This window comes from Drosophila nasuta, chromosome 3 (assembly GCF_023558535.2).
Source record: "Drosophila nasuta strain 15112-1781.00 chromosome 3, ASM2355853v1, whole genome shotgun sequence".
In the NCBI taxonomy this organism is placed as follows: domain Eukaryota; kingdom Metazoa; phylum Arthropoda; class Insecta; order Diptera; family Drosophilidae; genus Drosophila; species Drosophila nasuta.
Window position 1 is genome coordinate 6,154,958 of NC_083457.1, and position 25,773 is coordinate 6,180,730.

General features: G+C 41.4%; 11 protein-coding genes across 12 annotated transcripts; 5 read left to right on the forward strand and 6 right to left on the reverse strand.

Annotated features, from left to right (window-relative positions):
* Position 1: 1 nt before the first annotated feature.
* Positions 2-2,960, reverse strand: LOC132794227 (F-box and leucine-rich repeat protein 13). Its single transcript, XM_060804521.1, has 3 exons — positions 2,786-2,960; positions 1,441-2,706; positions 2-1,379 (listed from the first exon to the last, which is right to left on the reverse strand). Exons 1-3 carry the CDS (start codon positions 2,834-2,836, stop codon positions 660-662), a joined length of 2,037 nt encoding a protein of 678 aa, XP_060660504.1. The 5' UTR covers positions 2,837-2,960; the 3' UTR covers positions 2-659.
* Positions 2,961-3,232: 272 nt separating this feature from the next.
* On the forward strand, positions 3,233-4,715 carry LOC132794234 (dynactin subunit 2). Its single transcript, XM_060804530.1, is given in 4 exon segments — positions 3,233-3,374; positions 3,441-4,034; positions 4,036-4,360; positions 4,419-4,715. Coding segments are annotated over 4 exon segments (1,140 nt in total). The 5' UTR covers positions 3,233-3,338; the 3' UTR covers positions 4,604-4,715.
* A 119-nt stretch (positions 4,716-4,834) lies between these two features.
* LOC132794226 (protein transport protein Sec31A) lies at positions 4,835-10,066 on the forward strand. The gene is made up of 11 exons (XM_060804520.1): positions 4,835-4,977; positions 5,179-5,387; positions 5,445-6,417; positions 6,476-6,719; positions 6,778-6,890; positions 7,223-7,319; positions 7,376-8,787; positions 8,852-8,962; positions 9,021-9,341; positions 9,530-9,601; positions 9,663-10,066. The coding sequence occupies exons 2-11, from the start codon at positions 5,191-5,193 to the stop codon at positions 9,849-9,851; spliced, it is 3,729 nt and encodes a 1,242-aa protein (XP_060660503.1). The 5' UTR covers positions 4,835-4,977; positions 5,179-5,190; the 3' UTR covers positions 9,852-10,066.
* A 62-nt stretch (positions 10,067-10,128) lies between these two features.
* LOC132794233 (uncharacterized) lies at positions 10,129-11,626 on the reverse strand. Its single transcript, XM_060804529.1, has 2 exons — positions 10,807-11,626; positions 10,129-10,755 (listed from the first exon to the last, which is right to left on the reverse strand). The coding sequence occupies exons 1-2, from the start codon at positions 11,558-11,560 to the stop codon at positions 10,151-10,153; spliced, it is 1,359 nt and encodes a 452-aa protein (XP_060660512.1). The 5' UTR covers positions 11,561-11,626; the 3' UTR covers positions 10,129-10,150.
* An 80-nt stretch (positions 11,627-11,706) lies between these two features.
* Positions 11,707-12,138, forward strand: LOC132794239 (uncharacterized). The gene has a single exon (XM_060804534.1). The coding sequence runs from the start codon at positions 11,795-11,797 to the stop codon at positions 12,029-12,031; it is 237 nt and encodes a 78-aa protein (XP_060660517.1). The 5' UTR covers positions 11,707-11,794; the 3' UTR covers positions 12,032-12,138.
* Positions 12,132-12,727, reverse strand: LOC132794238 (MRG/MORF4L-binding protein). Its single transcript, XM_060804533.1, has 2 exons — positions 12,376-12,727; positions 12,132-12,319 (listed from the first exon to the last, which is right to left on the reverse strand). The coding sequence occupies exons 1-2, from the start codon at positions 12,725-12,727 to the stop codon at positions 12,132-12,134; spliced, it is 540 nt and encodes a 179-aa protein (XP_060660516.1).
* A 116-nt stretch (positions 12,728-12,843) lies between these two features.
* LOC132794240 (guanine nucleotide-binding protein subunit gamma-1) lies at positions 12,844-14,224 on the forward strand. Of its 2 annotated transcripts, none has more exons than XM_060804535.1 (2): positions 12,844-12,973; positions 13,856-14,224. In XM_060804535.1, exon 2 carries the CDS (start codon positions 13,876-13,878, stop codon positions 14,086-14,088), a length of 213 nt encoding a protein of 70 aa, XP_060660518.1. In that variant the 5' UTR covers positions 12,844-12,973; positions 13,856-13,875; the 3' UTR covers positions 14,089-14,224. The 2 variants fall into 2 exon arrangements, with proteins under 2 accessions (XP_060660518.1, XP_060660520.1); XM_060804537.1 differs by having other exon boundaries at positions 12,851-12,973; positions 13,713-14,224.
* A 2,393-nt stretch (positions 14,225-16,617) lies between these two features.
* Positions 16,618-18,799, reverse strand: LOC132794231 (T-complex protein 1 subunit theta). The gene is made up of 3 exons (XM_060804526.1): positions 18,638-18,799; positions 17,430-18,460; positions 16,618-17,371 (listed from the first exon to the last, which is right to left on the reverse strand). Exons 1-3 carry the CDS (start codon positions 18,695-18,697, stop codon positions 16,822-16,824), a joined length of 1,641 nt encoding a protein of 546 aa, XP_060660509.1. The 5' UTR covers positions 18,698-18,799; the 3' UTR covers positions 16,618-16,821.
* Positions 18,800-19,177: 378 nt separating this feature from the next.
* On the forward strand, positions 19,178-23,087 carry LOC132794228 (WD repeat-containing protein 43). Its single transcript, XM_060804522.1, has 7 exons — positions 19,178-19,559; positions 19,621-20,150; positions 20,214-20,699; positions 20,755-20,883; positions 20,939-21,088; positions 22,050-22,147; positions 22,215-23,087. Exons 1-7 carry the CDS (start codon positions 19,254-19,256, stop codon positions 22,436-22,438), a joined length of 1,923 nt encoding a protein of 640 aa, XP_060660505.1. The 5' UTR covers positions 19,178-19,253; the 3' UTR covers positions 22,439-23,087.
* On the reverse strand, positions 21,082-22,056 carry LOC132794236 (uncharacterized). Its single transcript, XM_060804532.1, has one exon. It carries the CDS (start codon positions 21,967-21,969, stop codon positions 21,130-21,132), a length of 840 nt encoding a protein of 279 aa, XP_060660515.1. The 5' UTR covers positions 21,970-22,056; the 3' UTR covers positions 21,082-21,129.
* Positions 22,731-25,769, reverse strand: LOC132794230 (glucose-6-phosphate isomerase). Its single transcript, XM_060804525.1, has 5 exons — positions 25,392-25,769; positions 24,314-24,896; positions 24,010-24,249; positions 23,156-23,684; positions 22,731-23,087 (listed from the first exon to the last, which is right to left on the reverse strand). Exons 1-5 carry the CDS (start codon positions 25,523-25,525, stop codon positions 22,897-22,899), a joined length of 1,677 nt encoding a protein of 558 aa, XP_060660508.1. The 5' UTR covers positions 25,526-25,769; the 3' UTR covers positions 22,731-22,896.
* Positions 25,770-25,773: the final 4 nt, after the last annotated feature.

Here is a 25,773-nt window from a genome sequence, read left to right on the forward strand (position 1 = left end):
TACCGAAGGCAAACGGAACAGTCTTCTTTATTTATTTGATTAAAGACACATGAATAACACAAATAAAAATAAATATTAACATTACAAAAATATAACACAAGACACACAACATTGAGTTTATACCTAGCAGAGGGAATTACACATTTATCTGTTTCGATAAAAATGACTATACCTTATTGACTTTACAAACTTCATATTTGTGTAATATTTGCTAACATTTGACTTACATTATATGAGCTTTTATTCCTTGGAAGAGATACAAAATGAATGTCAATTAATAAACAGATTGTTAGATATTGTACCTAATTTACATTTGTTATTATTAAATTGTTTTCCCTCTGCAGGAATTTTTATCTTCGACACGCCGAGTAAAGCTTTTAATTTTTTTTTTTTAAGTTGCATTTTCTTTTTTTGTTTTTGCAAAAATCACAGCTACTAAGTAAATTTCATTTAGCTTATAAAATATGTCAATTGTTGGACATTGATGGGATAGCATCTATAATTCAAATGTGTGCGCTATATAATAATATGTAGTATATATATTATACTGATCCAGACAACGGCAAAAGCAACGTATGTCGGAGAATAAATTTTGACTAGCGAAAATTGTACAATTGAAAATAATAAAGCACAAATACAATGAAAAATGCCGCAAAATATCAGCAATCGAGTCGTTTCTTCAAGCGAAAGATCTCGGCATTCTCAATGCTATTAATGTTGTCCATATAAACGTTGCGCAATGTCTGCAATCCGGAAAGGCGGTCCTCAATGTCCGTGTACATGCGACGACATCGATAGATGGACAACGTTTGCAGACACTGACAATTCACAATGATGGCATCAATGCTGTGATCAGTGAGTTGACTGCAACCACTAATGTCCAAGGAACGCAGGCGTTGCAACTTCTCTGTGATAATCCTAATGCCTTGATCGTTAATGTTGTAGCAATCGGACAAGTCAAGCATCTCAATGGATGGACAATTATTAACCAGAGCTTCCATGCCCAATAGCGATATCTGTTGGCAGTTGGAGAGCAGTAGCTTATTCAACTCAATGTGCTTGAGGCCATACTTTAGCGAGACATCACTTATCTTATTACAGCCTCGCAAGTTTAGGGTTCGCAGACCGCGCAACGCTTGAATGTTGTGGCCCTCAAAGTCTTCGTCATTAATGAGATTCATCTCATATGCCGCAATCATAGCCTGCTTGCGTTTGGCGTCCCTCACAATTTCCTCTTCTGCCTTGCTGCGCAACGAAATTTTAATCGACTGTAATGAGCCGGAGAAGCTGTCTGGCGGTGGGTAAATGTCGCCATTGGAAGACGTTCTGTTCAGTTCCAGCTTGGACAAATTAATGCCAGTCAAGGCAGCATCAGTTAACTAGGAAATAAATGATATTAATAGAATTTCAACCATTAAAGCCAACACAACTTAAACTTACTCTGCAGCAGCTTTCTAATGATAGTTCGCGTAGCCAACGTAGCTGACTGATGATGAGCTGCAACACTTCGTCAGTAACTCCATTGACACAATGATTCAAGTGCAGACAACGCAACTCGTGTAGGTTTCTAGCTATCGCTTTGATAGCTTCCTCACAGATGGTAAGATAGGAGACATTTAGCTCCAAGAGCACACTGTTCTCCTCACTTGCAATGCCCTCCACAATACCACCACTATTGATGCCATCACAATTGGAAATGTCCAAGCGCTGCAAACGTTGCAAGTGGCGCAAATGCGCTGCGCCCACATTGGTAAGGCCACCACAAGCATTAATCTTTAAATCCTTGAGAAGAGGATTCGCCTGGACTATAGCCTCCATGCAGTCGTCATTGAGGCACACAGTTCCCGACAGATCCAGCACACTCAATTGTGATTGCGTGTGGAGAAACTCTTTCATTGTAGCAGCGTTTAGCTGCCTACAACCTGCTAAATACAAACGTTGCAATTGCAATCCAGGTTCACCATTTTCATCCGGTCTGCTGAGGTCACACAAAGCTGCCAACGAATGTCCAATGATTGTGTGACTAAAGTCCAGGGTGCGCAGTGTCTTGCGTTGCTGGACGAGCACAGATAATATGTACTTAAAGGTCAACACCGATTCACTCGGCGCACTCGGTTCGTTGGGATAGAAACGTCGATGGATTGCATTGTGAAATGAGATCTGGCAGCCGGACATATTTAAAAGCTGCAGATTGGGCATCATCGCTGTCAGGCGCACTAGTAACGCATCTGTGAGATAACGATTTTGTGATATGGTCAGCTCCCTGATGCTGGCCAAATGTGAGGAGATTGCTGCCAAATCGCAAGAGTTCGAGTCCAAAAAAGTGGCAGACATGAATAAGGGCAAACAACGAATCACCGACAGGGATTCCAGATGCGGCAGCAGCCGAAGCAGCCCATAGAATTGCTTGTCATTCAAGTCCACATTGTCCAGGTTTAGTGATTGCGCCGACCGTCCAATAAAAGTCATCAATTTGTGCACCTGTCCCAGCGTCACATCCTCGAACAGAAAGTGACGAAATTGTCGTTCGCATTTCAACAGATCCTCGGCAGGACTATGCTGATCCGACAACACAACTTTGGTGAATCGAACTCGAGTGCGTGCGATAAACTCTGTTTGATACAAGGCATTCCGCCATCGGTGACAGGTAGCGCCAGCTGCCAATAGATCTGTATAGCCCAAGTATTTGTATATGTGTAAGACAATCTGTGTGCATGAATGAATGAATCGGAAACAGTTATTTATGGTCAGCTGACTTATGGTCACGAGCATGAACTACACTTACCTCTAGCGGCAGTTCACCATAGCTGTGGAGGCAATAATCCAAGGATAACATTGTTTTGAATCAAAAATCGAATAAATTAAGTCCTTATTTAGAATGCAGTACCCAACAAACTACTTGCCACTAACTTGTTAAGTAAACTATTAATATCAGTGCGGCCGTATTTTTCAAGTCATAAATTATCGTAGCCGTTGAGGAATAATTTATATTTTTATCAAAAGATAATACCAACTCACTCTACTTCAAATTTGGACCTGTACAATTGAAATTAACTATAAGTTTAATAAACCGTTTAGTTAACCGGTTAGTGCTTCAGTAAACACCCGAAAATATTCCCATATAGTAATTTTTTAGCACAGCTGTTATTTGGTATTAAAATTTTTAGCGTATCTGTTGTGTAGACTGTTTGGTCACACTTCTTTTCTATGACATCAGTTTTAGCTTTGCTGTCCAATTTTGTTTTGCGAAAAACTTTCTGCAAGATTTGCAACCGATACGAAGATAAAGAACTTGTCCGAAACGAATTCAAAACTGTTCCAGCGCAGTGCCCACCATAATGGCAGATCCGAAATTTCAAAATCTTCCCGGTATTGTAAGTCTCGCTTAAACATTTATATATGTACATATGTATCTTTAAGTTTATAATGTAATTTGACAGGCTTATGACCAACCGGATGTTTATGAAACTCCAGATGATCCAGAGCCCGATACATCGGACTATTACGAGGAGGAACCGGAGAACGATGCCATCGAGCGCATGCACATTTCACCAAGCGTCGCGCACAAGCGTTTCAATAATGCTTCACTCGAAGGCAGCGTTGACTTCACGGATCGCATTGGACGCCGCCTGTGCCGTGGCTACGACGTGCGAGGCGGTGAATACGAGCTGGTTGGCCTAGGTGAGAAGGAGACACCTGTGCAAAAATGCCAACGTCTGCAGATTGAGATGAACGAGCTGCTCAATGAAGTAGCCGCTCTGCAAGTTGATCGCAAAATCGCTGATGAAGAGAAGCAATCTTATGATGCAGTGGCAACTGTAATCAGCACTGCGAAACGTGTGTTGGACACATTGAAATTGGAACAGGTGCTGGGCAAAGAACAAATGCCCAATGATAAGCAGGTTAAGGCTCTGGTCTCTCAAGTAGAAGAATTTAAGCAGTCCGGTGTTCTAACTGCGTTGCCAACTCCCGGCACTGACTTGGCGTCCACGGCACGTGTGGCAAGTCTCGAGCAGCGTTTGCATCAGCTGGAAAAAAGCTGTAGGAGCTCAGCCCGAGAAGCTGAGCCGCCTGACAGCGGTTACCAATACAAGCAATGTGCTTGAAGCTGTGCGGCATTTGAGTACCAAGGCAGCTTTACTTCAGCCGGATAAACTTGATGTAATCGAGCAACGATTGTCTTCGCTAGCGGGTAAAATGGATGCCATACAGGAGAAGTCCAGCGGCAGTCCACAGGATGCTAAGCGCGACCAAAAGATATCTGAACTTTATGATATTGCAAAACGTACCGAACCTGTAGTTGAAATACTGCCACATGTGATTGAGCGCATGCAAGCGTTGGAATCGCTGCATAAATATGGTGAGTAAATTAACATTGACTAAATTTTTTTTACTAATTCGAATCCACTCGCTTGCAGCAAACAATTTCGCTAAGATTATTGCTGAAATCGAACAGAAACAAGGCACAATTACCACCAGTTTGGTCAATAACAAGGAACTACTTCATTCGGTGCAGGAGACGTTTGCTCAAAATCTGGAAACTATAAACAACAAAGTAGCCAAGGTTGAACAACGAGTCACAGCGATTACTAATGCTAAATAGAATGTCGAGCATATTATGAATATCTACTACACATTCATGCATACCTAGAATTATATAACTAAATATGTGAAATTATTTATTTTATCCAATAAATCTAATGCAATGAGCTTCATATTTGGATTTCAAAGAACAGCTGTTTACCTTGGTACTATCAACACACTCAAACAAACATGTATATCAGCTTGTACTCGGCATATATCGATATGACCGAACTATCGATATTGTAGTGTTAATACACTTCTATCGATGGTTACGATAGCACCATCGATTGTGCCACAGCTCTTAGTTCTTAGAAGATAAAATAAAAAAATTATTTATATTTAAATTTCGACAAAACAGCACATTATTGAGCAATTATAAGCAATTAATTGCGTGTAAGTAATATTCAATTAAAATTACACAACACAACACCATATTACGTGCAACATTACACCGCTATGCTAAAGTTGTTGCGACCGAAAAAAAAGTGATGACGGGGCGCGCTCCAATTGGACGTGACACCATTTCATTTAAAATCTTGTATCCACTTGGACCAACAATAACAAACTTTAATTGTGTGAAATTTAACATTTCAGATTGCAAGCAAAATGAAAGTAAAAGAACTGCAGAAGACTGTGAACATTGCCTGGTCGCCAGCGCAGCAGCAACAAATTTATTTAGCTGCCGGCACTGCAGCCCAGCAATTTGATTCGAATGCAAGCTCGACTTTGGAGATCTATTCTCCAAATATTGGCGATGCCAGCTATGATTTGGAACTGAAGGCAAGCGTGCCCAGCGATTTCAAGTGAGTTGACCCACACATTTAAGGTTGATATTGTTTAACAATTTTATATTTTTTCAGATTTCAAAAGGTTATCTGGAGTCCAGCTGGCATTAATGGGGGAACACACCCAAATGGTTTGATTGTAGGCGGCTGTGAAGCGGGGCATATTAATGTTTATTCGGCAGCCAAGCTGCTTGCCAATGAGGAACCATTGTTGGCACGCCAGGATAAGCACACTGGTGCCGTCACTGGCTTAGACTTTAATCCTTTCCTCAATAACTTGCTGGCTTCATGTGCCTCGGAGTCTGAGATTTACATTTGGGACCTGAACAACCCCGCGAGTCCACTCAATCCTGGCGCAAAAACTCAGCCCTTGGAAGATGTGAAGAATGTGGCATGGAATCGTCAAGTGCAGCACATATTGGCATCTGTGTTCAGCACACGTTGCGTGATTTGGGATCTGCGCAAGAGTCAGCAGATCATCAAGCTATCAGACACTCAGTCGCGTGTGCGTTGGCATGCCATTGAATGGCATCCCGAGGTAGCCACCCAAGTCTGGCTGGCATCCGAAGATGATCAAGCTCCAGTGGTCCAATTGTGGGACTTACGTTATGCCACAGCTCCGGCGAAAACCTATCAGATACACGATCGCGGCGTATTGGGCATGTCGTGGTGTCAGCAGGACAATGACTTAATGGTGTCGTGTGGCAAGGACAATCGCATCTACTGCTGGAATCCAAATACCAAAATACCAGAAGGAGAAATCCTTTCGGAGGTGGCAACAACAGCTTCATGGTATTCCGATGTGCAGTTCTGTCCACGCAATCCTGCTTTGATTGCCAGCGCCAGCTTGGAGGGAACTGTTTCCATTTACTCACTCAACGGCGGCACTCATCATTTGGTGCAAACATCTGAGAAAATTGCGGACTCCTTCCCAGGCATGGATCAATTTGCCCAAGCGCCGCTGCCTCAGCAGGCCACCCAAGTGGTCTATCACGATTTAGCGCATGCTCCCAAGTGGATGAAGCGTCCATGTGGCGTAGCTTTTGGTGTAAGTATAAATATGCTTGAAAATAAATCACTTCTTCAAATCGAATTTGCAATTACAGTTCGGTGGAAAACTGGTCAGTTTCAATGGCACTTCAAAAACTGTGAAGGTAGAACAGTTGACAACCGAGCCAGGAGTTGTGGAACGTGCTAATGCTTTGGAGCAGTCTTTGGCTGGTGCTAACTATGCAGAGTATTGCCGAGAACGGGCCGATAAGTCGGCAGATCAGCATGGTCGCTACATTTGGTATTTCATTAAGGCGAACTTTGAACTAAATCCCAAAGAAGAAATGCTCAATCTCTTAGGTAAGCGAATCATTTCCGGCCGACTTAGAATAATAATTAAAGAAACCAATTTTCTTAGGCTATAACAAAGAGGATATTGATGGCAAGTTTACGAAATTCATCAAAGAACCCGAAAGCAACTCACAGTCTGACGTGGACACGCTGACGACACGCATATCAACGCTTACACATGTGAGTCGGAGTTGTCATTGTTTAATGCTTTCTAGTTGCTAGTTCTGTTTCTGTTCGGTTTCTTATCTCACAACATACTGCATATGTACCAGTTTCTTATCAATATTGAGCCATTGCCTTTCCCCTTTTGTACATTTCTCTGATAACAATTTCTCATGCTTCGAGTAGAGCGACTCCTCGGAAGTTGAATGCGATCAAAGCACTAACTCTAGCACCGATAATTCGGTAAGAAATCAGTGCACCAACTCCATATAAACAGACAATGATTATAAAGAAATTATTCACTCATTCCACAAACATTTATTTAATATGGTTTTTTTTTTAATATTTAGCAAACTGCCGATAACAATGGAACTGGCATTAATTCACAAGCCCTCAACGATTATCCAGCTGCTCCGCGACTGCAGTTTAAGATTCCAAGTGGTGATCGTAAGTTACACTTTGTATTTATTTTTGTCAAATTCAATATTTATCGTTTTTTGCAGACGTCGACAGTTTAATAACTGAAGCAATACTAACTGGCAACATCGAAGCTGCTGTCGAACTGTGTCTGGAGGCTCAACGCATTCCAGAGGCTCTCATCATTGCCTCCACAGCGGGCATTGAGATCTTATCACGTACGCAGTCACGTTATTTGTTGCAGCAGAAGAATGAACTCTCCAATGTCATCTCGGCATTGGTATCACGCGACTGGCTTGACTTTGTTAACCACTGCACCGTGGATTCGTGGAAGGAGGCCTTGGTTGCTGCTCTGAAGCACAGCGAGCGCAAAATCGTTGACATCTGTGAAAGACTCGGCGATCGCCTATTGAATGAATGCCCCAGCAGCGTTGAGTTCACACGCAATGCCATGTTGTGCTACATCTGTGCGGGAAGCATTGATAAGCTAGTGAGCGCCTGGTATCAACTGAAGCAGCTGGAGCAGCAGAATGAGAACTATAAACTCAACACTCAGGAGTTACAGGAGCTGGCCGAGGTGGTGATGCTGCTCACCAAGTCCCTAGAACAGCAAGGCATTGCTGTTGATTTCGCTGGACGCTTTGCAGGCTTCATATCCGAGTATAGCGGACTGCTGGCCTCCCAAGGTGCACTCACTGCTGCCCTTCAGTACATTACCACATTGAGTAAGACCAATTTGGAAAGTGATGATTTGAGTCAACTACGTGAGCGCATTAGCAACGCCGTCAACGTGGATCAGGTGCAGCCTGTTGCAGCCCAAGCTGCTGTCGCACCCTTGAACTATAGGCGCCATCAGGAGCCGCGTGGCTCCTTCTCGAAGCCCGCAAATCCACTGATTTTTGGACAACCGCAGAACCAATACAATGCGCCCGTAAACAATGGCTGGCAACAGCCACAACCAGCAGCACCACCAGCTGTACCCTTGGCAGCAGCTCCCTTCCAGCCAGCTCAGCCACCTACACAAATCTTTAATCCTCCTCAGCTTAAAGCAGAACCACTTACGCATCCACCGCGACCACACAGCAATGCCAGCTCGACGGGTGGTCCTCCTGCCGCTGCAAGTGGCGGTTCAGGATTGCATTCACGTTCGAAATACGTTTTGGATCCATCTGTGGCAGCGCCGACCAGTTCGTATGGCATGCCATACAATCCAGTTCCAGCTCCAGCGGCAGCGCCATTTGGAGGCTCTCTAGCGCCCTTACCACAAGCTGCTCCTGTGCCGCAGACATATAATACCAATGCCTTCAATACGAATCCCATATCGTCGGCTCAACCATTCAATCCAACTCCATTTATGGGAGCGCCGCAAAACAATTATTTGCCGGGTATTGCACCCATTGAAACTGCAGCTCCGCCGCCGCTCGTTCAGAATGTACAGCGTAATCCCACACCGCCACCCGGCTGGAACGATCCCCCAGCTTTGAAATCATCTCGAGTGGTAAGGCATTTTTAACTTAATAGATATCCAAAGTTATAAGTTATTGACAATTGCTTTTTTGCAGCCTAAGCCCAGGCCTGCTGCAGAGCCTTCATCTGCTCCAATTCTGCATCCATTATATGGAGTTGATCCGAATCAAAATCAAAATAACTATATGGATCCCAATCAATATCAGGTTGATTTGTAGTTACTTATATACCTGTTAACTGTTACTAATTGTGAATTTTCTTTAGCAAAATGCTCCACCAACAGGAAATACTGCGTTTTACAATCCGGCAGCAAATAATAATCAACAAGCCTTTCCCCCACAACAGCAGTTGAACTTCCAACCATCGGCGGTGCCAAATCAACAGCAGCAACAACAACCGCAGCAATACTGGCCTGGTCAGCCTCAGCAGCAATCGTTTGGATACACCGAACAGCCAGCACCCATCCAAGAGCAGCGTCAACCAGAGCCGCCCAAGGAGAAGCCTCCACTTCCCGAGGAGTACATCTATCTGCAAACGGTGCTAGAAGAGCTGAAAAATCAATGCTTAAGCGCGACTAACGATCCGGTATGTGATGATGTCACTTTATTATGGTATATGAATTATCCCGGCTGCGATCCCACATGTTCCAGTCCGTCCGTACCCACTTCAAAATATTAAGAGCAATAGCTAACAAATTTGATGAAAATTATCTATTGCGTTAATTACTTACTTTGTTTACTTACTCGTTTATTTACAATGAATTCATTATACAGCGTACCAAACGAAAATTCGTGGATGTGGTGAAACGATTGGAAAATCTCTATGATTGCTTGCGCGATGGAAGGGTAAGTAATTACTTTACAATCGTTATTAAAGTGATTAACTTAATTTTCTAATTCTCGACAGCTGACGGCGACAACTGTGCAACATCTGAATCAAATCGTACAATACATTCAAATAGCCGACTACGCCAATGCCCTTGAAGTGCACACGCGCATTGCTTTTGGCACGGACTTTGCCCAATGTGCTGGTTTCATGCAAGGCCTCAAGGTCCTGCTGCAATCCGCATCCGAGTTGCAATTGGTATTGCGTTAGGTGTACTATGCTAACTATATTTTCATATATTCAGTTTTTAAGTGGTAACCAAACACAAGTGCTCATGTGTTGCCACCCACTAAAAGTTTATACAAAACAAAAATATAACCTGTCCCTAAAAAATCAAAATTTCTTCGTTCCTGTTTGTTTATAATATGTGTGTATGTACTATTCTTTTTTCGCGTTAATTCAAATAAATATAAAGATAATCCGTATACCGAAGCAAAAAATAATAATTAAATTGAGAAACAATGAGCGAAGAAACTAAATGTAATAAGATAATAATGAAATCTTTATTCCTAAATTAGTTTTGGCTGATTACGTATGTTATCCAGGTCGAGCATTGGTTGATTACTCTGTGGAGTTGGTGCCACTGGTGATTCTGGATTGTGCAACTTAACCTGATCGTTGGACATTCGTTGCTCAGGCAACAAGCGATATTTCTTGAGATATACGTAGGATGCATTAGAAATATTACTGGGACTCTGATGAAAGTTGTCAATGCGGCGCAGTGGCGTTGTGTCAATGCCCGCGCTAGCGTTAGCGTTGTTAACGACACCATTGGTGGGTGTTGTTGTTGGTGACAGACGCAATTCGTCCATCAGTTCGGTGATTTGCCTTTGAGGCAGATACTTGCGGGCCAACTCATTCATCACCAGACTCTTTTCTGTATTGGGTTTTTGTAGAACGGCATTCATCAAGGGATTATTCGCTGCCGGTGACTGCTTTGGTTGTGGAGTGTTTGGGCGGTATCCCGTTGATTGGGCCATTGGCGGCACAGCGCGTGGCGATTGAAATGGCGGAGCAGCGGCTCTAGGGGGCCCTTCATATGGCGTTGAACGCTCATCCTCCTCTACTATGTAGTCATGCACTACGGGCGTTATGCGCTTCACCATCGCATTACCTAAAAAATTTTAAGTTTAATACAGATTCTATGTTTCTATTCTTTACTTACTTTTCACATTTAAAATGTCGCACTGCGTTGAAGTCTCCATAAATGTTTTCTGCACACATTGTTGCTGTTGCTGCACCAACGATTCGCATAGTCGCCTCAAATGCTGCTGCTCCTGGCGCATCAGGTCCAGCTGGACTAGCACCTCCCTCAAATCACTCTTGTTGGCCAAGTTCCCTAACTCGTCTGCTATTGCTGACAGCGAATCTCGACGAGATGCGACAGATTCCGGTTCTGTTTGGGTACCAGCACAAATAGTAAGTACATCCGTTGCGATGGCTGGGGATTGGCCTTGAACATAGTGTGGGGGGCAATGGCTTTGAGGAGTGGATGGGAAGGTTTCTCGTGTGAACGGGTGCGGCACATTTACTGCGTAACACAGATTTGAATTAACAGTGGGCGTTGAGCGATCGACGTCAAGACCGCGCGAACGCGATAAATAATTATTGTAATCGTTGCAAACAGGAGCAGTAGATGGAACAGGCGGTGAGGCTGGACCCAGTTCAGTTGCCAGCACTGGAGAAAAGTTGACCCTTGGCAATAATTGTTTCTTCCAGGATGCAAAAGTGGTTGTAGTCTCCTGTTGTTGTTGAGGTCGCAGCTGCTGTTGTTGTTGCTGTTGTGGGGCTTGACCAAATAATATTGATACTTCGGGAACTGTAGGTTTCACTATTTCCTCGTTATGTCCCATTGGCACTGCCGCAGCTGGCCTTGGTGCGGCTCTAGGTAACATATCTTCTGTTTCCGGCATGAACATGATCTTGAAAAATTTGTCCGTCTCGTTTAAATTGAATTCGGGCGCTACTTGTAATATGTGTATTACGCCTGCGGGCAATGTTGTTTCTTACTAAGGGTTGCTCATTTGCAATCGATACATTCGATAAATGTGCGCAATTCACAGTAACCCTGGTGAGTAAAGCTGCGTCATCGAAAAAAAAGGAAACAGCTGAAACATAAAAAGAAACTCGAAACAGTAAATATTCTAGAAATTATGCCGGTATTAGAAAATATAGAAGCCATGACAGTAAACACATCACCTGCACCTGTAGCGGATATGGACGATCCACACCAAGCGCAGCCAGTTCGCGAAATAACCCAAACGGATCATCTCAATAAACGCCTCTTAAAATCATTGCTCGACTCGATGAAAACCAATGCAACTGACGCCCAAGAAAATTCAACACCCACAGAGGCAAACAACGACAATAACAATGATTTTGATGATTGATTTCTATATTTACATTAAAACATATTAAAGTCAAAGTTTTGGTCATGGTTTACCCACTAAAAATAACTATTTTTTCATTAAACCATTCGCATTAATGCTTCTAAATACGTCGACGTTTGTTGTTTTGCATAGGCGGTGGTGTTGTTGAGGGACTAATAGATTCATTCGACATGGAACCGCGAGTGCGCTTTGCAGACCTCTTTGGCAAATCCAAGGCTTTTGTGGACGACTTCTTTTCTTTTTCCATATCCTTGCCGGCACTTGTCTGTAATACTGCAAACTTTCCACCTGCAAAGAATAAAAATTAAAATAGATCATCAATAATTGTGTTGAGCTGATTTTACCTTTGTTGCTGGTGTTGTTGTCGGTTGTCGCTTCGGACACTTCATCCCCATCATTGGTTGCAGTTGTTTTTTTGCTTACGAACGATGCATAATCCTGTTCAGGTAAACTAAACTCGCGCTCTTCATTCGGAAACGGCAGAGACTCGAGATTGTCAAGTTCCTTCAGCTTGTACATTGTACCCAAATGACGCCAGATTAAATCACTAGGCATTTCGCGGTTAAGAGACTTTGACAGGCGTTCCGAAATGCAGGACATGTAGAAGTGTTTGTTGACACCCACCGGGCGCAGACCCTCCATAGCGTGGAAGAGCTGCAGCTCCTCTTCCGCGGACCATTCGTCCTTAGTCGACATTTCAACACTATTTTTGCTCACGACAGCCAGGGATCCGATGCGGCAAAACAAACACGCGTAACAAACATCGATTGTATATCGTATTTGGTTGGCCTGTCGATAACAATTATCGTTTTGGAAATTGACGCGCAGCCAACTTCACGTTTCATTGGTTTTGGGTGTGTATCTTTTTGTTCGAGCCCAGCTAGCTCGAAGTTGTTTTCCTACGGATATTTGTTAAAAGAAAAAAAGAAAAATTTAGAGCTGGTAAATAATTAAATAAAACAGAATAACGTGTAGTAGTGCTTGTGTGTGTCCAAATTAACCTACGTGTTAAGTGTTTTGATGTTTAGCATACTAGATTTCTATGTACATGTGTGTGAAGAGGCGTTGTACGCACTTATTTGTGTGCGTGTGAGTGTGTATATATGTATGTACATATGTATGCGTGCAATTTCTGCTCTAACGCAACAAAATCAATTGGGTATTTTAATACCTTAGTTGCATGTAATTTGCGTTGTCGATGTGGAAACCTGTCAATCGCAGAAGTGGAGGGCACAGTAGCAAATAGCAACATTGTTGTAAAGTTTGTTAATCATTAATTACCAATCAATAACAGAGTTTTTCGATGTGAATCGTTTTTTCACACACACACATATGTATGTATATAATACCCACATAAGTACATGCATTCATACACACGTACAAAAATGTAAATTTGACGAATTTTAGAAACGATTTAAAATTATTCACTGGAATCAAGTGACTAAGCAAATCTATCATAATATCTCAATCCTACCTACCTACTCTACGCTCTTTCATATATTTTCCTTTCAAGCTGTCCAAATTTTCGTTGTGCAAAATTTGATGTCGTTTGTTCAATGTCGTGCCATCTTTTGGTCGTGTTTAAAGCACGAAATTGAATCACGAAGCTAAAAAATACTATGATTAAAGTTGAAACGATAATTTTAGTTGCAATTGCTCATTTTTTTTACTTCATTTACAGCGCGCCCCAATCAGACTCATCCCCCCAACAAAAGAAATTACAAAGAATAAAGAAAATATAAGGGAAACAGTTTTTGCACACAACAAACACTTCTACCTAATTTTTGATATATATCTGAGTACAGAGAACATTTTCAACCATAGGCCTATCCGAGACAGCCGTAATGGACGTAATGTCATCATCCGTACAACAGCAGCGCAACCTCGTCGCAGACCTGCGTCGCGAAGCCGCCATTAATCGCCAGACGGTATCGGAGTCGTGCGCCAAGATGATGAAATACATCACGGAGCACGAGCAGGAGGATTACCTATGGACTGGTTTTACCAGCCAGAAGGTAAATCCATTCCGTGAGAAATCCTCGTGTACTGCTCTCTAAGCAGTATACATGGCTATCTTTTTTTATTTGAATTAAGTTCGTTTTAAAATAGTACCACAATTTTGCAAAATGAAAATTTAAATAAATTTACATTGTAATAAAACCTATCGAACAAGTGTCGACACCACCAGCAACAGATTACAAAAACCAAAAAAAAGCAATATTATAAATTGATGATGATGGTAGAAAACGCCTCAAGTGTACCAAAGAGTAGAATGTGGGGCTATGGAAGTGTGATGATCATGATAAATGAAGGGAAAATTGCAAACTTTAGAAAACAATTTGGCATTTATCGAAATCAATATCAACAACATCTTTGTTTGCAATTAGTGAAGCATTCAGTGTAAACGAATAACCCAACTTGAAGGACAATTATTGTGCGGACTATAGCAACAACTACCTATGAACTATATCTCTTATATATCTATATAAAATATATCAGCAATCTACTATATATATTTATTGAAAAAAAAAACACAGTAAACACTAATAAAACAAAAAGGAAACCAAACACATTTTGCCTACTTATTTCAATGATTATTAATCCAAGTTCAAAGTTGTTAAAACATAATCGAAAGGTATAAACCAACAAAATGAAAGTACATTTGAAAATCCCAAAAATAATAACTGGGCCAAAACAACAAACACTATATGATTACTTTAAAAAGCTTTAAATTACGGCAAACATGTAAGCCAAATGCAAACAAACATGCTAGTTCAACCAACCTTAGTGCGTTTATTATCAACGTTTTTTCTTAGCAAATTATTAAATATAAAGTGAAAATATATAAATATATATATATATCTCGAATCTATCTACATATTATCTTAGCGTAGCTTTTGCCATTTTATTAATTCACAACCAATATAAATGAAGTAATGAACGATAATTTATTTTATTTATCACTTATATCGATGCGAAACACAACATATGACTCCGATAATTATTTATTCTTTAGGCAACAGAATCAAATCGTTAAAAAATGTGTGATTCTTCTTGATATAATTTTACATTAACCAAACAAAAATATTTCGTAAATTGGAGCACATTAATTAAATATGTATAATCAACATTTAATTCAAAAGGGGTAAAATATGTCGACACTGCGAATGCGCATCATCGTCATGATTAAAAGATTTGTCCGTGGTTGAGGCCTATATTTTTGTAAAGCATAATGAAACAAAGTGTTATTGCATGAGTGGCAAAGTATTTTAAAGCTGAGTTATTTTTTTATACTCAAATAAATTGGTAATGGGCATAATTGTATGGTATTGGAGTGAAAGGAATCGGTTCTCCCACAAGAGAAGCATCGTCATTTCATATTCATGCCATCATTTTCGATCATATCTCATCACAAAAACTATAAAACCTTGAGTGATCCATTCGGACTTGTCGACATGTTATAACTGAATATTATCGGTTCTTCCATTGTTGCATTTATAGAAATTGGCAAAGAAAAATCACATCGAATATCAACTTAGAATCACGCGTTTAAAACAAAACAAAAAAATATATAGGAAAACTATTTGATTTATTTCGAATTCAAAGTAGATTCTGAACTCTGTTCTGCTGTCGTGAGCATTCAGCAGAAAATTGTTCAGAGTTTCAAGTTCTCAACTACAGATAGTTGAATATATAATATTTGGAGCTGTTAAAACCAAAACTGCAGTTGGTTGTTAAAGCTATTTAGATATAAATATTTGCAGAATAATTGTCGATTTATTGTTTGTTTCGCGATCATTATTTATGTTTGAAGAAACAAGAAACAAACAAAAAAACTCTTGACTATGCAGAGCTGATAAGCATTTGAACTATTCACTGGAGCACGAATAGTTCGAATTGTTATTATCGGTCGTATTGATTTTTAAATTTGCAATAATGAAGCTAAATATTACACAAAACTATGAAAAATTATACAGCACGAAATATCCGAAGAATAATGAGATAACACTTTAAAAACTTTATTAACTTCAATTTGAAAAATGACAACGATATCGTATTTTATTCAAAGAAAATATTGAAATGTATCTGCGCATACGCATTTGAAATATGTTATGTACTCCAAAATGAACATAATAATCGTTTGCTTGAATTCCAAAAAAATAAAAAGCTTAGATGAGTTATCTAGCGGCGACACAAAAAAAACATGTATTTTATTTATTGATCCTTTTTGGGGGTTGTATAACCGGAAGGGGATTTAGATATTTCCGAATGTCGACCGAAATAGTAAAGTGTAAAGGAAAATGTTTTTGCTTATATATATATATATTTCGCTGACTTGTAAAGATCACTTTTTAAAAATACTTCCATTTTTAAAGATTGTTTTCAAATGAAAAATAATATTAAATTTATTATTTGCTGAGACACACGAAGGTCGCGTTTCTGATCCTGGAAATATACTTGTATGTATGCAGCTTTCAGTAAAATGAATGTTAAGAATACAAACTTTTTAAATTCCAAGATACTAGCCAATCTTTTACTTTTTGGCAAAGTGAAGGGTCTAAAAGTGAATAGTCCAAACGTAGCTCCAGTTTTTGTAATTTTAGTTTATTAATACAAGAAGCTGTGTATGGGTGAGTGTATTATTTGTGTGTGTATGTGTTTTGCTTTGTTAATGAAATTTGTAATTTCGTGTAAATACTCTCATATGAAAATACATATATAATTCTTTTCTTCGCCCGATGGAGTACTACAATTATTAAGTTATACATTTTAATAAATGTTTAATAAGTTTAACTTTCATCATCACTGCCTGCAGCCTGTCGTGGCTTTGGACCGCCAGCACGCTTAGCCATGATAATCTGATCCACTTTCAGAATGGTTGCAGCTGCACCAACAGCATATTTGAGACCCCAGAATTTGGCTTGATACAGATCAAAGATTTTCGCTTCCACCGCATCGACTGTTGCCGCTGTCTCTGCCTCTATGTCATATCCAATATTTTTGCCCTTCTCGCCGTTGTGGGCCAAATACAATTGGTTGACAATCTCAGTGGCATTGGTGCCAGTATTTTCGGCCAGCGCCTTGGGGAACACTTCCAGAGCATTGGCAAACTTGCGCACCGCATACTGATCCAAGCCGGGCAATGTGTCAGCATAAGCAGCCAGTTGTGTGGCCAACTCTATTTCAGTAGCTCCAGCACCGGGCAAATAACGACCATCACGGGTTAAACACTTAAAGTTGTTAACGGCATCATCCAGAGCGCGCTCAATGTCATCCATAAAGTTGTCTGTGGCGCCTCGAATAACAATAGTGGCAATGCGTGAGTCCTTGCCTTCATTTCTGAAAATTTAAGTTAGAATGAATAATGGCTTTTGAGTGGTCAATAGTGACTGCATACCTGAAGGCCACAATTGTGGTATCACCCAGTTCCTCGATGCAGACTTTGTCGCAATAACCCAACTCCTCCTGGCTGGGCGTCGTAATGCGGGGAAGCACTGTGGCATTGACGGCGCGACTCAAGCGACGCAAATCGAATTTGGAGTTGAGACGTACTGCCATCAGATTGTATTTGTTCAAGTAATGCAGCGCCATGTCACCCACTTTGCCGCCTGCAACGACAACCTTAACGCCAGTATCGGCAATCGCCTTGATTTGTGCCTCCAGCAAACTCTCCTCACCCGACGAGAAATTCAAGAGCTCATCCGCCGACTTGATCAGCACTGTGCCCTTAGTTTCCGTCTGAATAATGTCAACGGGACACGAGAAGATAACCACCTTCGCCTTTTCCGCAAAGGTGATATCGCCCTCGACAAAACGCTTGAATACCATGCCACGCACCACCTCGGACTTGGCCAGACCGCTGCCAAGGATCTTGCAGATGCGAATGTTGTCCACATTAAAAGTGCCCTCATCGGGCAAAATGGAGACGCAGGCTTTGCTCACCAGATCGTTGAGGAAATCTTCCTGGCCATATTGCTTAGACATGATGGCAGTGCGCAGCACTTCCTTCACCTTGGAAACATCGCGATAATCTTCGACTTTGTGGCACACCAGCTGGGGCAATATTTCCAAAGCCTTGTTCAACGCCTTCTCATATCCATCGGCAATCTCGGCGGTTGTGATGCCCAGGCGTAACAGCTCCTCGGCAGCCTCCAGCAGAGCACCGGCAAAGACGACGACGAAATTGGTGCCATCACCGACCTCAGCGTCCTGCATTTGACTGGCCATCACAATAAGCTTGGCAGCCGGGTGCTCCACATCTAGCTCGCGCATGATGGTGCCAGCATCGCTTGTGACGAATTGCTTCTCAATGTGATTGATGATCATTTTGTTCATGCCATTTGGTCCATAAGCCGAACGCAATGTCTGTGCAAACTCCTTACAGGCGCTGATATTGCGATAGACTGCCTCCTCCAGCCCGCTATACATCTAAAGGAACGAATAGGCATGGCATTAGACAATTTATAAAATTTACAAAGAACATCTGTGCTGCGATGACTAATCACGCGCTTCTGTCTATAGCGCACCGCCTGTTTTCCACAAAATTTAAATGAAAGCAATGACGAATGTGTGTAAAATTGTGATTTTTGTATTTATTTCACTTACACGGGCACCATCCTTGAGCATTTGCGACACTCCGGGTGCTTTGGGTACAGATAAAGCCATTTTTACTCGCAGATATTTTAACAAAACGAAGAGCAGCTAATACAAGTCAGTCGGTGAAACCCTTAACCTCAAAACGAACCGCACGAAACTTCTGGATTGCACACTGCTTGTGAACCAAAAATACTGCATCTGTCTGCTCGAAAATACTGTAAAATGTATTTTTTTTGTCACATTGAATATCTGTACACACTTGATTTTCTAAATTTATTTTTAATTTGTGTTTACATTAAAATTTGTAAGATTCATTAGCAACTGAAGTGGTATTTCAAAGACATAAAGACATATAATAATTAACTGTTTATATTAGTTCGACTGCTTACAGGACATTAACAGATAAATAAAATTTAACATAAGCTTTGTATTTACATTATATATTTTTGAAATTCAAACTTGGCGCATTCTTGAGGCATTTGTATGCCAGACATTAATACTGGTTTTTTACGTGTTTAGCGAACACTAGCGCTCATGTTATTGGTGTATACGCTGTTGGCCAACACTAGTGCTAGTGTTTTGCATTGGCAGCACACTGTGCAGAGACCATTTCAGTTTCAAAACGATGTCGGTGGCCAAGAAGCACGTGTTGGGATTCTCACCGAACGGTGGCAAGTTCTTTGCCTTGGTTGATGAGAATGGCATACTACGAGTATGGGACACTGAGCACAATACATTGAAGCAGGAATTCACGCCGAATCTGCAAGAATCTGGTGGCTGTAAGGCGCTCACGTGGGTTACGGTTGCCGCGTCGCGTCCCAAGAAGATTCGCAAATCGTTGCCACCTGGAACACTAATTCCAGAAAAGCTGTACATAGCTCTTGGAACGACAAAGGGCTTGGTTGTGCTCTACTCATTGGCCTCAGGAAACGTACGTTAGCATTCCAAATATTTTACACGCACATTTTAACCTCGTAGCTATTTGTTTACAGATTGAACGCACTCTTGGTGATGATAGCCACAATGGACCTATTACGTCCATAGCCTATGACAACAATGGACATTTGTACACGGTGGGTACCGATTGTCGGGCTCTAGTTTGGTCCCTAGCAGAGGAGCGCCGCATTGGCGAGTGGTCAGTGGGGCCAGAGAAACCTCTAAATATCACATATTTGCCCAAAAGCCGCACCCTAGCGATTGCCTCGCGTCAAATCAAGATCTATGATGTGGACACCAAAGAGCTGGTGGAAACGTGCACAGGACACTCGGGTGAAGTTAATTCCATTGCCAGTTTTACATACCAGAATAATGTAGAGTACGTGCTGACCACGGCCAAAATGGAGCGTATTATCTCGTTCTGGAAGGTGAACAAGAAGGGACGCAATAAGGCATCCACCTGCACCCTGCTAATGGAAGATGTGGCCCACAGTTTGGCTTGCGAGGTGCGCGACGATGGACAGTTGCGTGTGGCAAGCGTTACACGCAATGGCAACATTCACATCTACCTTTTGAATGTGGAGAGGTAACCGCAACTGCTGCAAATGTGAATTGCAACATTATAATGTTCTATTAATTGTGTCTTTAGTTTGTCGTCTGAGAAGTATATTAAGCCCAAGGTAACGCTACAAATCGCTTCGGATGGAGCGGATACTGTGGAGCCAATCCTTGCAGTCGCTGCTCACTTTGTCTACGATGAGCAGCGTGCTCACGAGATACTCTTTGGCTATGGCACGCGCAGTCTGGTGACATTCGAAAAATACACGCCCAACTACAGCGAGAAACTCAATGTGATTGTACGAACGGATCCAAAGAAGTTGTACGCGAAGAAGAAGCGTAGCGATCTAAGTGGCACACAGGAAGCACTCAAGACCAAAATACCTATTGTTAGCAAAACGGAGGTGGAGTACAATAGTGCATTGCCCATTTCAAAGAAAAAGGTCCAGAACGATGTGCCCATGGAGGCCCGTTTAGAGAGCTTGACCATTGAGGCAAGCAAGCTGCCCGATGGCAAACTGCAAAGCCAAAGCAAGACGCAACTTTTGATGCAGGCATTGCACAGTCAGGATCAAACGTAAGATCGCTACAGCACGCATATTATAACATTATATTCAAAAATTCATTCGCAGAATGTTGAAAGCGGTCTTGGACGCCAAGGATCGGGAGACCATTAAGTTAACCCTGGAACGCTTGCCACTTGAGTACATAAGTCCTTTATTGAATGAGCTGTCCACAATGCTGCAGGGCAAGGCAGTCAAGTAAGTCGCATTTTAAGATGTAAATTGCAATTACTTATTCAAATCATTAACTTAGTGTTCGCTGTGCCTTGCTCTGGCTAAAATCGCTGGTTATGACACGCATGAGTGTTCTAATGTCCGAAGACAAAGAGGAATTGCGCGACAAGCTGGGAATCTGTCTGGGAATTGCAGAGCATCGTTTGCATTGCATTACAGAGGCAATACAGTAAGTACATTTTAATTAGACATACAGCAATGAACACACACTTATTGCATGGACTTAGGATTGGGCATGGCCTTGGGTGCAGCTATAGTGCCGTGACGACTCTCGCAGATTTCCGCAAAGAAACTCAATTTAGTGTGCAGAATTGTATCAATGTAAAACCTCTGAAATGTCCTTGAGTTAATCGCACGACAGCCCAGCGCATAATATAAAGTCCGATAGCCTTCAAAGCGATAGGTAACCATGACGGGATAATGGTCTCGCAGCACACTTGAGACGGTGACAATAAATCGCACCTTGGCAACGGCCAACGGATTAGGACAACGTGGCGTGGGTCGCGAGAAGTGAGCATCGATAAAGTAGATGGATCCCTTGAGGGGCACATCATGACGTTTGGTATTGGTGAGGACGACACATTTGGTTTCCGGCGATAGTTGCCACTTGGCTATAAAATCACGAACCAATGGAATCATGTTACTATACTCAAAATCACCAATTGTCAGCCAATTGTGTATGGTTTCGCTTGCTTCAGTGTATTCACTTCTTTCTAAAGGCGATTCAAAAGTGTGCCGCGATTTTTTACTGCCAAGATGGCTGTATTCTTTCGGGCACTTGTAGCAAAATAGTCCACGAGGATCGGATTGTATAACGGCCCGGGCCTCGCAAATGGTGCCATTGACCATGTTTAGGATGCATTCGAGATCAGCATCATCGCAAATTGGCTTATTGCAGTTTGCTATGGATTCATGCAGAAACTCTGAATCTGGAATAGGAATTACATTGAATGGTTGAATGAGAAGTATTTCAGAATCATCCTTTTCCAATTCAGTTGAGGACCGGTCATTAGGATCAATCGATGGCGAAGAAACTATGTCGTCAGCCATATCGTCTGCTTTCTCCTTCCTGAATTTAGAACAATAGTGTTTAAATATGTATTTGTATTATTTCTGTTTAACTTTTTCAGAGTGTCGGGTCGGGTTCAACTTGTCATAAATCACATGAAACTCAACGCAAACAATCACTTGAATGAAGACGGCGTATTAATTGTTGATGACGATCAAGGTAAAACATTTATTGTTCTTTTGTGTGTCTTGTACATTTATAATTTGGTCAACTACCCATTGTTTAGATGAGCTAAATGCATCCCAGATTACTGATAAAAACTGGAGTGATGTCGAGGATGAAGATATCAACACAAATCTCGTTTTGGACGATGATGATGATGACAACGATGAAGACGAACAAATGGAAGCCGATGATGATGTAGCAGTCGATGTTGAGGATCTGGCAATGACACAAGATTCATCGGAAGACGACGAAAATGAGTCGGACACAGATGCATCTGCTGGTTAATAGAAGTCAACCATGTGTGACTGTGCAAATAGTTATCTAAATCTAAGACCAATTAAAAAAAGTTTTCCGGTTTTAATCCATAAATAGAAGAAGACATTTTGGTTTTATTTTTTTTTTTTTTTTTCAAATACATCTTTAATCCGCTTTCCGCTTTAGACCGGCATTTCTGTTTTCATATTTTAAACTACATCCAACAACAACATATAATGTGTAATATTGTAACTACCAATAGTGAGATTATTGCCAATTTGCAAACAGATGCTTTAACATAGAATTCCAATATGCATGCAAATATAATAATAGTATGTAATCGTAGATATATTGTATGTAAATTTTGTGCCATAAACAATTTGGTAGCATTGATTATTAATAAGTAGACGATCCAATTGAGCGAAGATGCCAATTATTCTTCTGGATTCGGTTGTGCCGGCTACCGCTTCTCCGGTTACAATAGTTATTTACTTCCAATTTGCTTTAATGAAACTAATAAGTCCATTAGTCGAGCTATCGTGTCCGGTGACTTCTTCGCAATGATCAAGTTCTGGCTCAATGGCCTTGGCCAGCTGCTTGCCGAGTTCAACGCCCCATTGATCGAACGTGTTGATGTCCCAAATGATTCCCTGTACAAATATTTTGTGCTCATAGAGTGCTGTTAAATAAGAAATAAATATTCAATTAATATATTTAACAATGCTTTTAGAAGCTCAGGCTACTTACCAATCAATGCTCCCAATGTGAATGGTGATACTTTCTTAACAACAATTGAGTTTGTGGGGCGGTTGCCAACAAACACCTTATGCGGCAGCAAATTCTCCAACTCATTGCCACACACACCAGCCTTGGTGAGCTCCTCCCGTGCTTGCTCGGCGGTCTTGCCCATCATCAATGCTTCAGTTTGAGCCAGGAAATTTGAAAGCAAGATCTTGTGATGCTTGCCACCGGAAATTGGATTATGGGTCTGCGCTGGCGCAATGAAATCGCATGGAATTAGACGTGTACCCTGATGGATGAGTTGGTAGAAAGCGTGTTGGCCATTTGTGCCAGGTTCGCCCCAAACAATTGGTCCAGTGCTATAAGCAACATTCTTGCCAGATTTGCTGACAAATTTTCCATTGCTCTCCATGTCGCCCTGCTGGAAATACGCCGCAAAACGATGCATATACTGATCGTATGGCAGCAAAGCGGTCGTCTCGGCATTGTAGAAATTCGAATACCAAATGCCTAGCAAGGCGAGAATAACAGGTGCCTACAATAAAAACAATTAAATAATTAAACACTTGATAAGAGTTACATACGTAATGCCAATTGTTGCCGGCATAATATTAAAAAAGAACATAATACTTAAACAATTATTCATAATTGTTGCTGACCTACTTTTTAAATTAAAATATATCGGAATTATGAGATTTTCTATTCAAATGCTGAATCGATTCGCGATACATACAACAGTCACTAAGAACGAAAGCTTTTCAACTATTGTTATCAATTTAAACATACTTTTAGAAAACTACACCTTTCAAACAGACGGAGCTTAAATAGATAGTATAATAATAAACATCGTGCCAACTTACATTTTTATCCAAAGGAGCCGATTTGAAATGATTATCCATGAAATGGGCGCCATCAAGCAGTTGTTCAAAGTTCTCGAATCCGATCGACAGGCAAATTGATAGACCAATGGCTGACCATAAGGAGTAGCGTCCACCAACCCAATCCCAGAATCCAAACATATTGGCACTGTCGATGCCAAAACCGGTTACCTTCTCCTTGTTGGTGGATAGAGCCACAAAGTGCTTGGCCACTGCATCATCCTGAAATTGGGCATTGTGATCAATGAATAGAATGTGGTCATCAATAAATTGAAAGTTTACTTACATCCTTTGTGTGTTCCAGCAGCCAAGACTTGGCCGATGTGGCGTTCGTGATGGTCTCCTGAGTGGTAAATGTCTTCGAGGCAATGATGAACAACGTGGTCTCATAGCTGACCTTCTTCAGCACTTCAGCCATGTGGGTGCCATCGATATTAGACACGAAATGTGAGCGTAATCCCTTGCCGTATGGCTTGAGGGCTTCGGTGACCATCAGGGGTCCCAGATCAGAGCCACCAATGCCAATGTTAACTACATCAGTGATCTGTTTGCCAGTGCAACCACGCCAAACACCTGAGATCACCTTGTTGGTAAACTCTTTCATATGAGCCAGCTCAGCACGCACATCTTGCATCACGTCGTGCCCATCGAGAACAACGGCATCAGCGCTACGATTACGCAATGCGGTATGAAGGACAGCACGATTCTCCGTGATGTTGATGTGCTGGCCAGAGAACATGGCTTCACGAGCGGCCTCAACGCGTCGTGTTTTTGCCAGTTCCAAGAGCAACGGCCAAACATCTTCGTTGATGCGATTCTTCGAGTAATCCAAAAGAATTTCACCATCATTGGGCGTCGCCAGTCGCAAGCTGTCAACAAGATAAATTGATTATTGGACAATTGACACACTTGAGCAGAAATCAATTTGTTTGACCTTAAAGAGTGTGTATTAATTGTCCGACGATAACAGCGAACGAAAAAAGGTCGTTACTTTGACCTTATGCAAGGACAAAGATTAACAGATAACTTTCAAATGATTTCACATTCTAATGTGTTTTGACTATCATTATAAAATTCATAGATGGAATGTTTTTATTCAATTGCTTTCTTCCTTGTTGTCGTAACACAAAATTTGCTATAAATATTTAAGTTCATCGATTCGGTTTGATTTGCTTCGTTGCGGATGATGCCGCATTGTCGACGTCACAGTATCGACGTCGTCGATATGTTCGTAATTAATCGAAAGTATCATTCAACTCGATTATATGTACATATGTATGTACAATTATACGTACATACATTTTACATGACCGTGAAAATTCGCAATAAATATATGTAAATACATATATGTATATGTTACATACCTGAATTTGGAAAACCGCTTGGGATCAGCACTGAACAAATTCTTAATGACTAGCTCTTGGTTGTGAGCATTGTAATATTCCTGTATCTTCTTGAAGATAGCCTCTTGGTTGAGAGGGGGCAATGTACCAGCCATTTTCCTTATACAGAGGTTTTATTAACACAACTTAATACAAACAACGACCAAATACAACTGTTCGCGTTCAACGCAACTACACTTTACTTAAATATGATTGATACACTTTCTTGCTTAACCGAGCACAAACGATTTGATATCTCTTGGAAGCGGGTAGCAAAACAGCCCACTACAAAACACCGAAAAGCCGCCGTTGTTGAACGAATAGTGAAGTGATGGTACCGTAATGGTCGTCCTTTTCCACCCAC

Coding starts and splice junctions, on each gene's coding strand:
- LOC132794227 (XM_060804521.1), bottom strand. CDS start 2,836: ATGTTATCCTTGGATTATTGCCTCCACAGCTATGGTGAACTGCCGCTA. Junction 2,707..2,785: donor ATGGTGAACTGCCGCTAGAG/GTAAGTGTAGTT, acceptor TCATGCACACAG/ATTGTCTTACACATATACAA. Junction 1,380..1,440: donor CATTAGAAAGCTGCTGCAGA/GTAAGTTTAAGT, acceptor TTTATTTCCTAG/TTAACTGATGCTGCCTTGAC.
- LOC132794226 (XM_060804520.1), top strand. CDS start 5,191: ATGAAAGTAAAAGAACTGCAGAAGACTGTGAACATTGCCTGGTCGCCA. Junction 5,388..5,444: donor AGCGTGCCCAGCGATTTCAA/GTGAGTTGACCC, acceptor ATATTTTTTCAG/ATTTCAAAAGGTTATCTGGA. Junction 6,891..7,222: donor GCATATCAACGCTTACACAT/GTGAGTCGGAGT, acceptor TTTAATATTTAG/CAAACTGCCGATAACAATGG.
- LOC132794233 (XM_060804529.1), bottom strand. CDS start 11,560: ATGTTCATGCCGGAAACAGAAGATATGTTACCTAGAGCCGCACCAAGG. Junction 10,756..10,806: donor CGACATTTTAAATGTGAAAA/GTAAGTAAAGAA, acceptor AAAATTTTTTAG/GTAATGCGATGGTGAAGCGC.
- LOC132794239 (XM_060804534.1), top strand. CDS start 11,795: ATGCCGGTATTAGAAAATATAGAAGCCATGACAGTAAACACATCACCT.
- LOC132794238 (XM_060804533.1), bottom strand. CDS start 12,727: ATGTCGACTAAGGACGAATGGTCCGCGGAAGAGGAGCTGCAGCTCTTC. Junction 12,320..12,375: donor CAACAACACCAGCAACAAAG/GTAAAATCAGCT, acceptor TATTCTTTGCAG/GTGGAAAGTTTGCAGTATTA.
- LOC132794240 (XM_060804535.1), top strand. CDS start 13,876: ATGGACGTAATGTCATCATCCGTACAACAGCAGCGCAACCTCGTCGCA.
- LOC132794231 (XM_060804526.1), bottom strand. CDS start 18,697: ATGGCTTTATCTGTACCCAAAGCACCCGGAGTGTCGCAAATGCTCAAG. Junction 18,461..18,637: donor TGCTCAAGGATGGTGCCCGT/GTAAGTGAAATA, acceptor TCGTTCCTTTAG/ATGTATAGCGGGCTGGAGGA. Junction 17,372..17,429: donor ACCACAATTGTGGCCTTCAG/GTATGCAGTCAC, acceptor TTAAATTTTCAG/AAATGAAGGCAAGGACTCAC.
- LOC132794228 (XM_060804522.1), top strand. CDS start 19,254: ATGTCGGTGGCCAAGAAGCACGTGTTGGGATTCTCACCGAACGGTGGC. Junction 19,560..19,620: donor ACTCATTGGCCTCAGGAAAC/GTACGTTAGCAT, acceptor ATTTGTTTACAG/ATTGAACGCACTCTTGGTGA. Junction 21,089..22,049: donor TGCATTACAGAGGCAATACA/GTAAGTACATTT, acceptor TAACTTTTTCAG/AGTGTCGGGTCGGGTTCAAC.
- LOC132794236 (XM_060804532.1), bottom strand. CDS start 21,969: ATGGCTGACGACATAGTTTCTTCGCCATCGATTGATCCTAATGACCGG.
- LOC132794230 (XM_060804525.1), bottom strand. CDS start 25,525: ATGGCTGGTACATTGCCCCCTCTCAACCAAGAGGCTATCTTCAAGAAG. Junction 24,897..25,391: donor AAGCGGTTTTCCAAATTCAG/GTATGTAACATA, acceptor TCTTGTTGACAG/CTTGCGACTGGCGACGCCCA. Junction 23,088..23,155: donor CACATTGGGAGCATTGATTG/GTAAGTAGCCTG, acceptor CTTATTTAACAG/CACTCTATGAGCACAAAATA.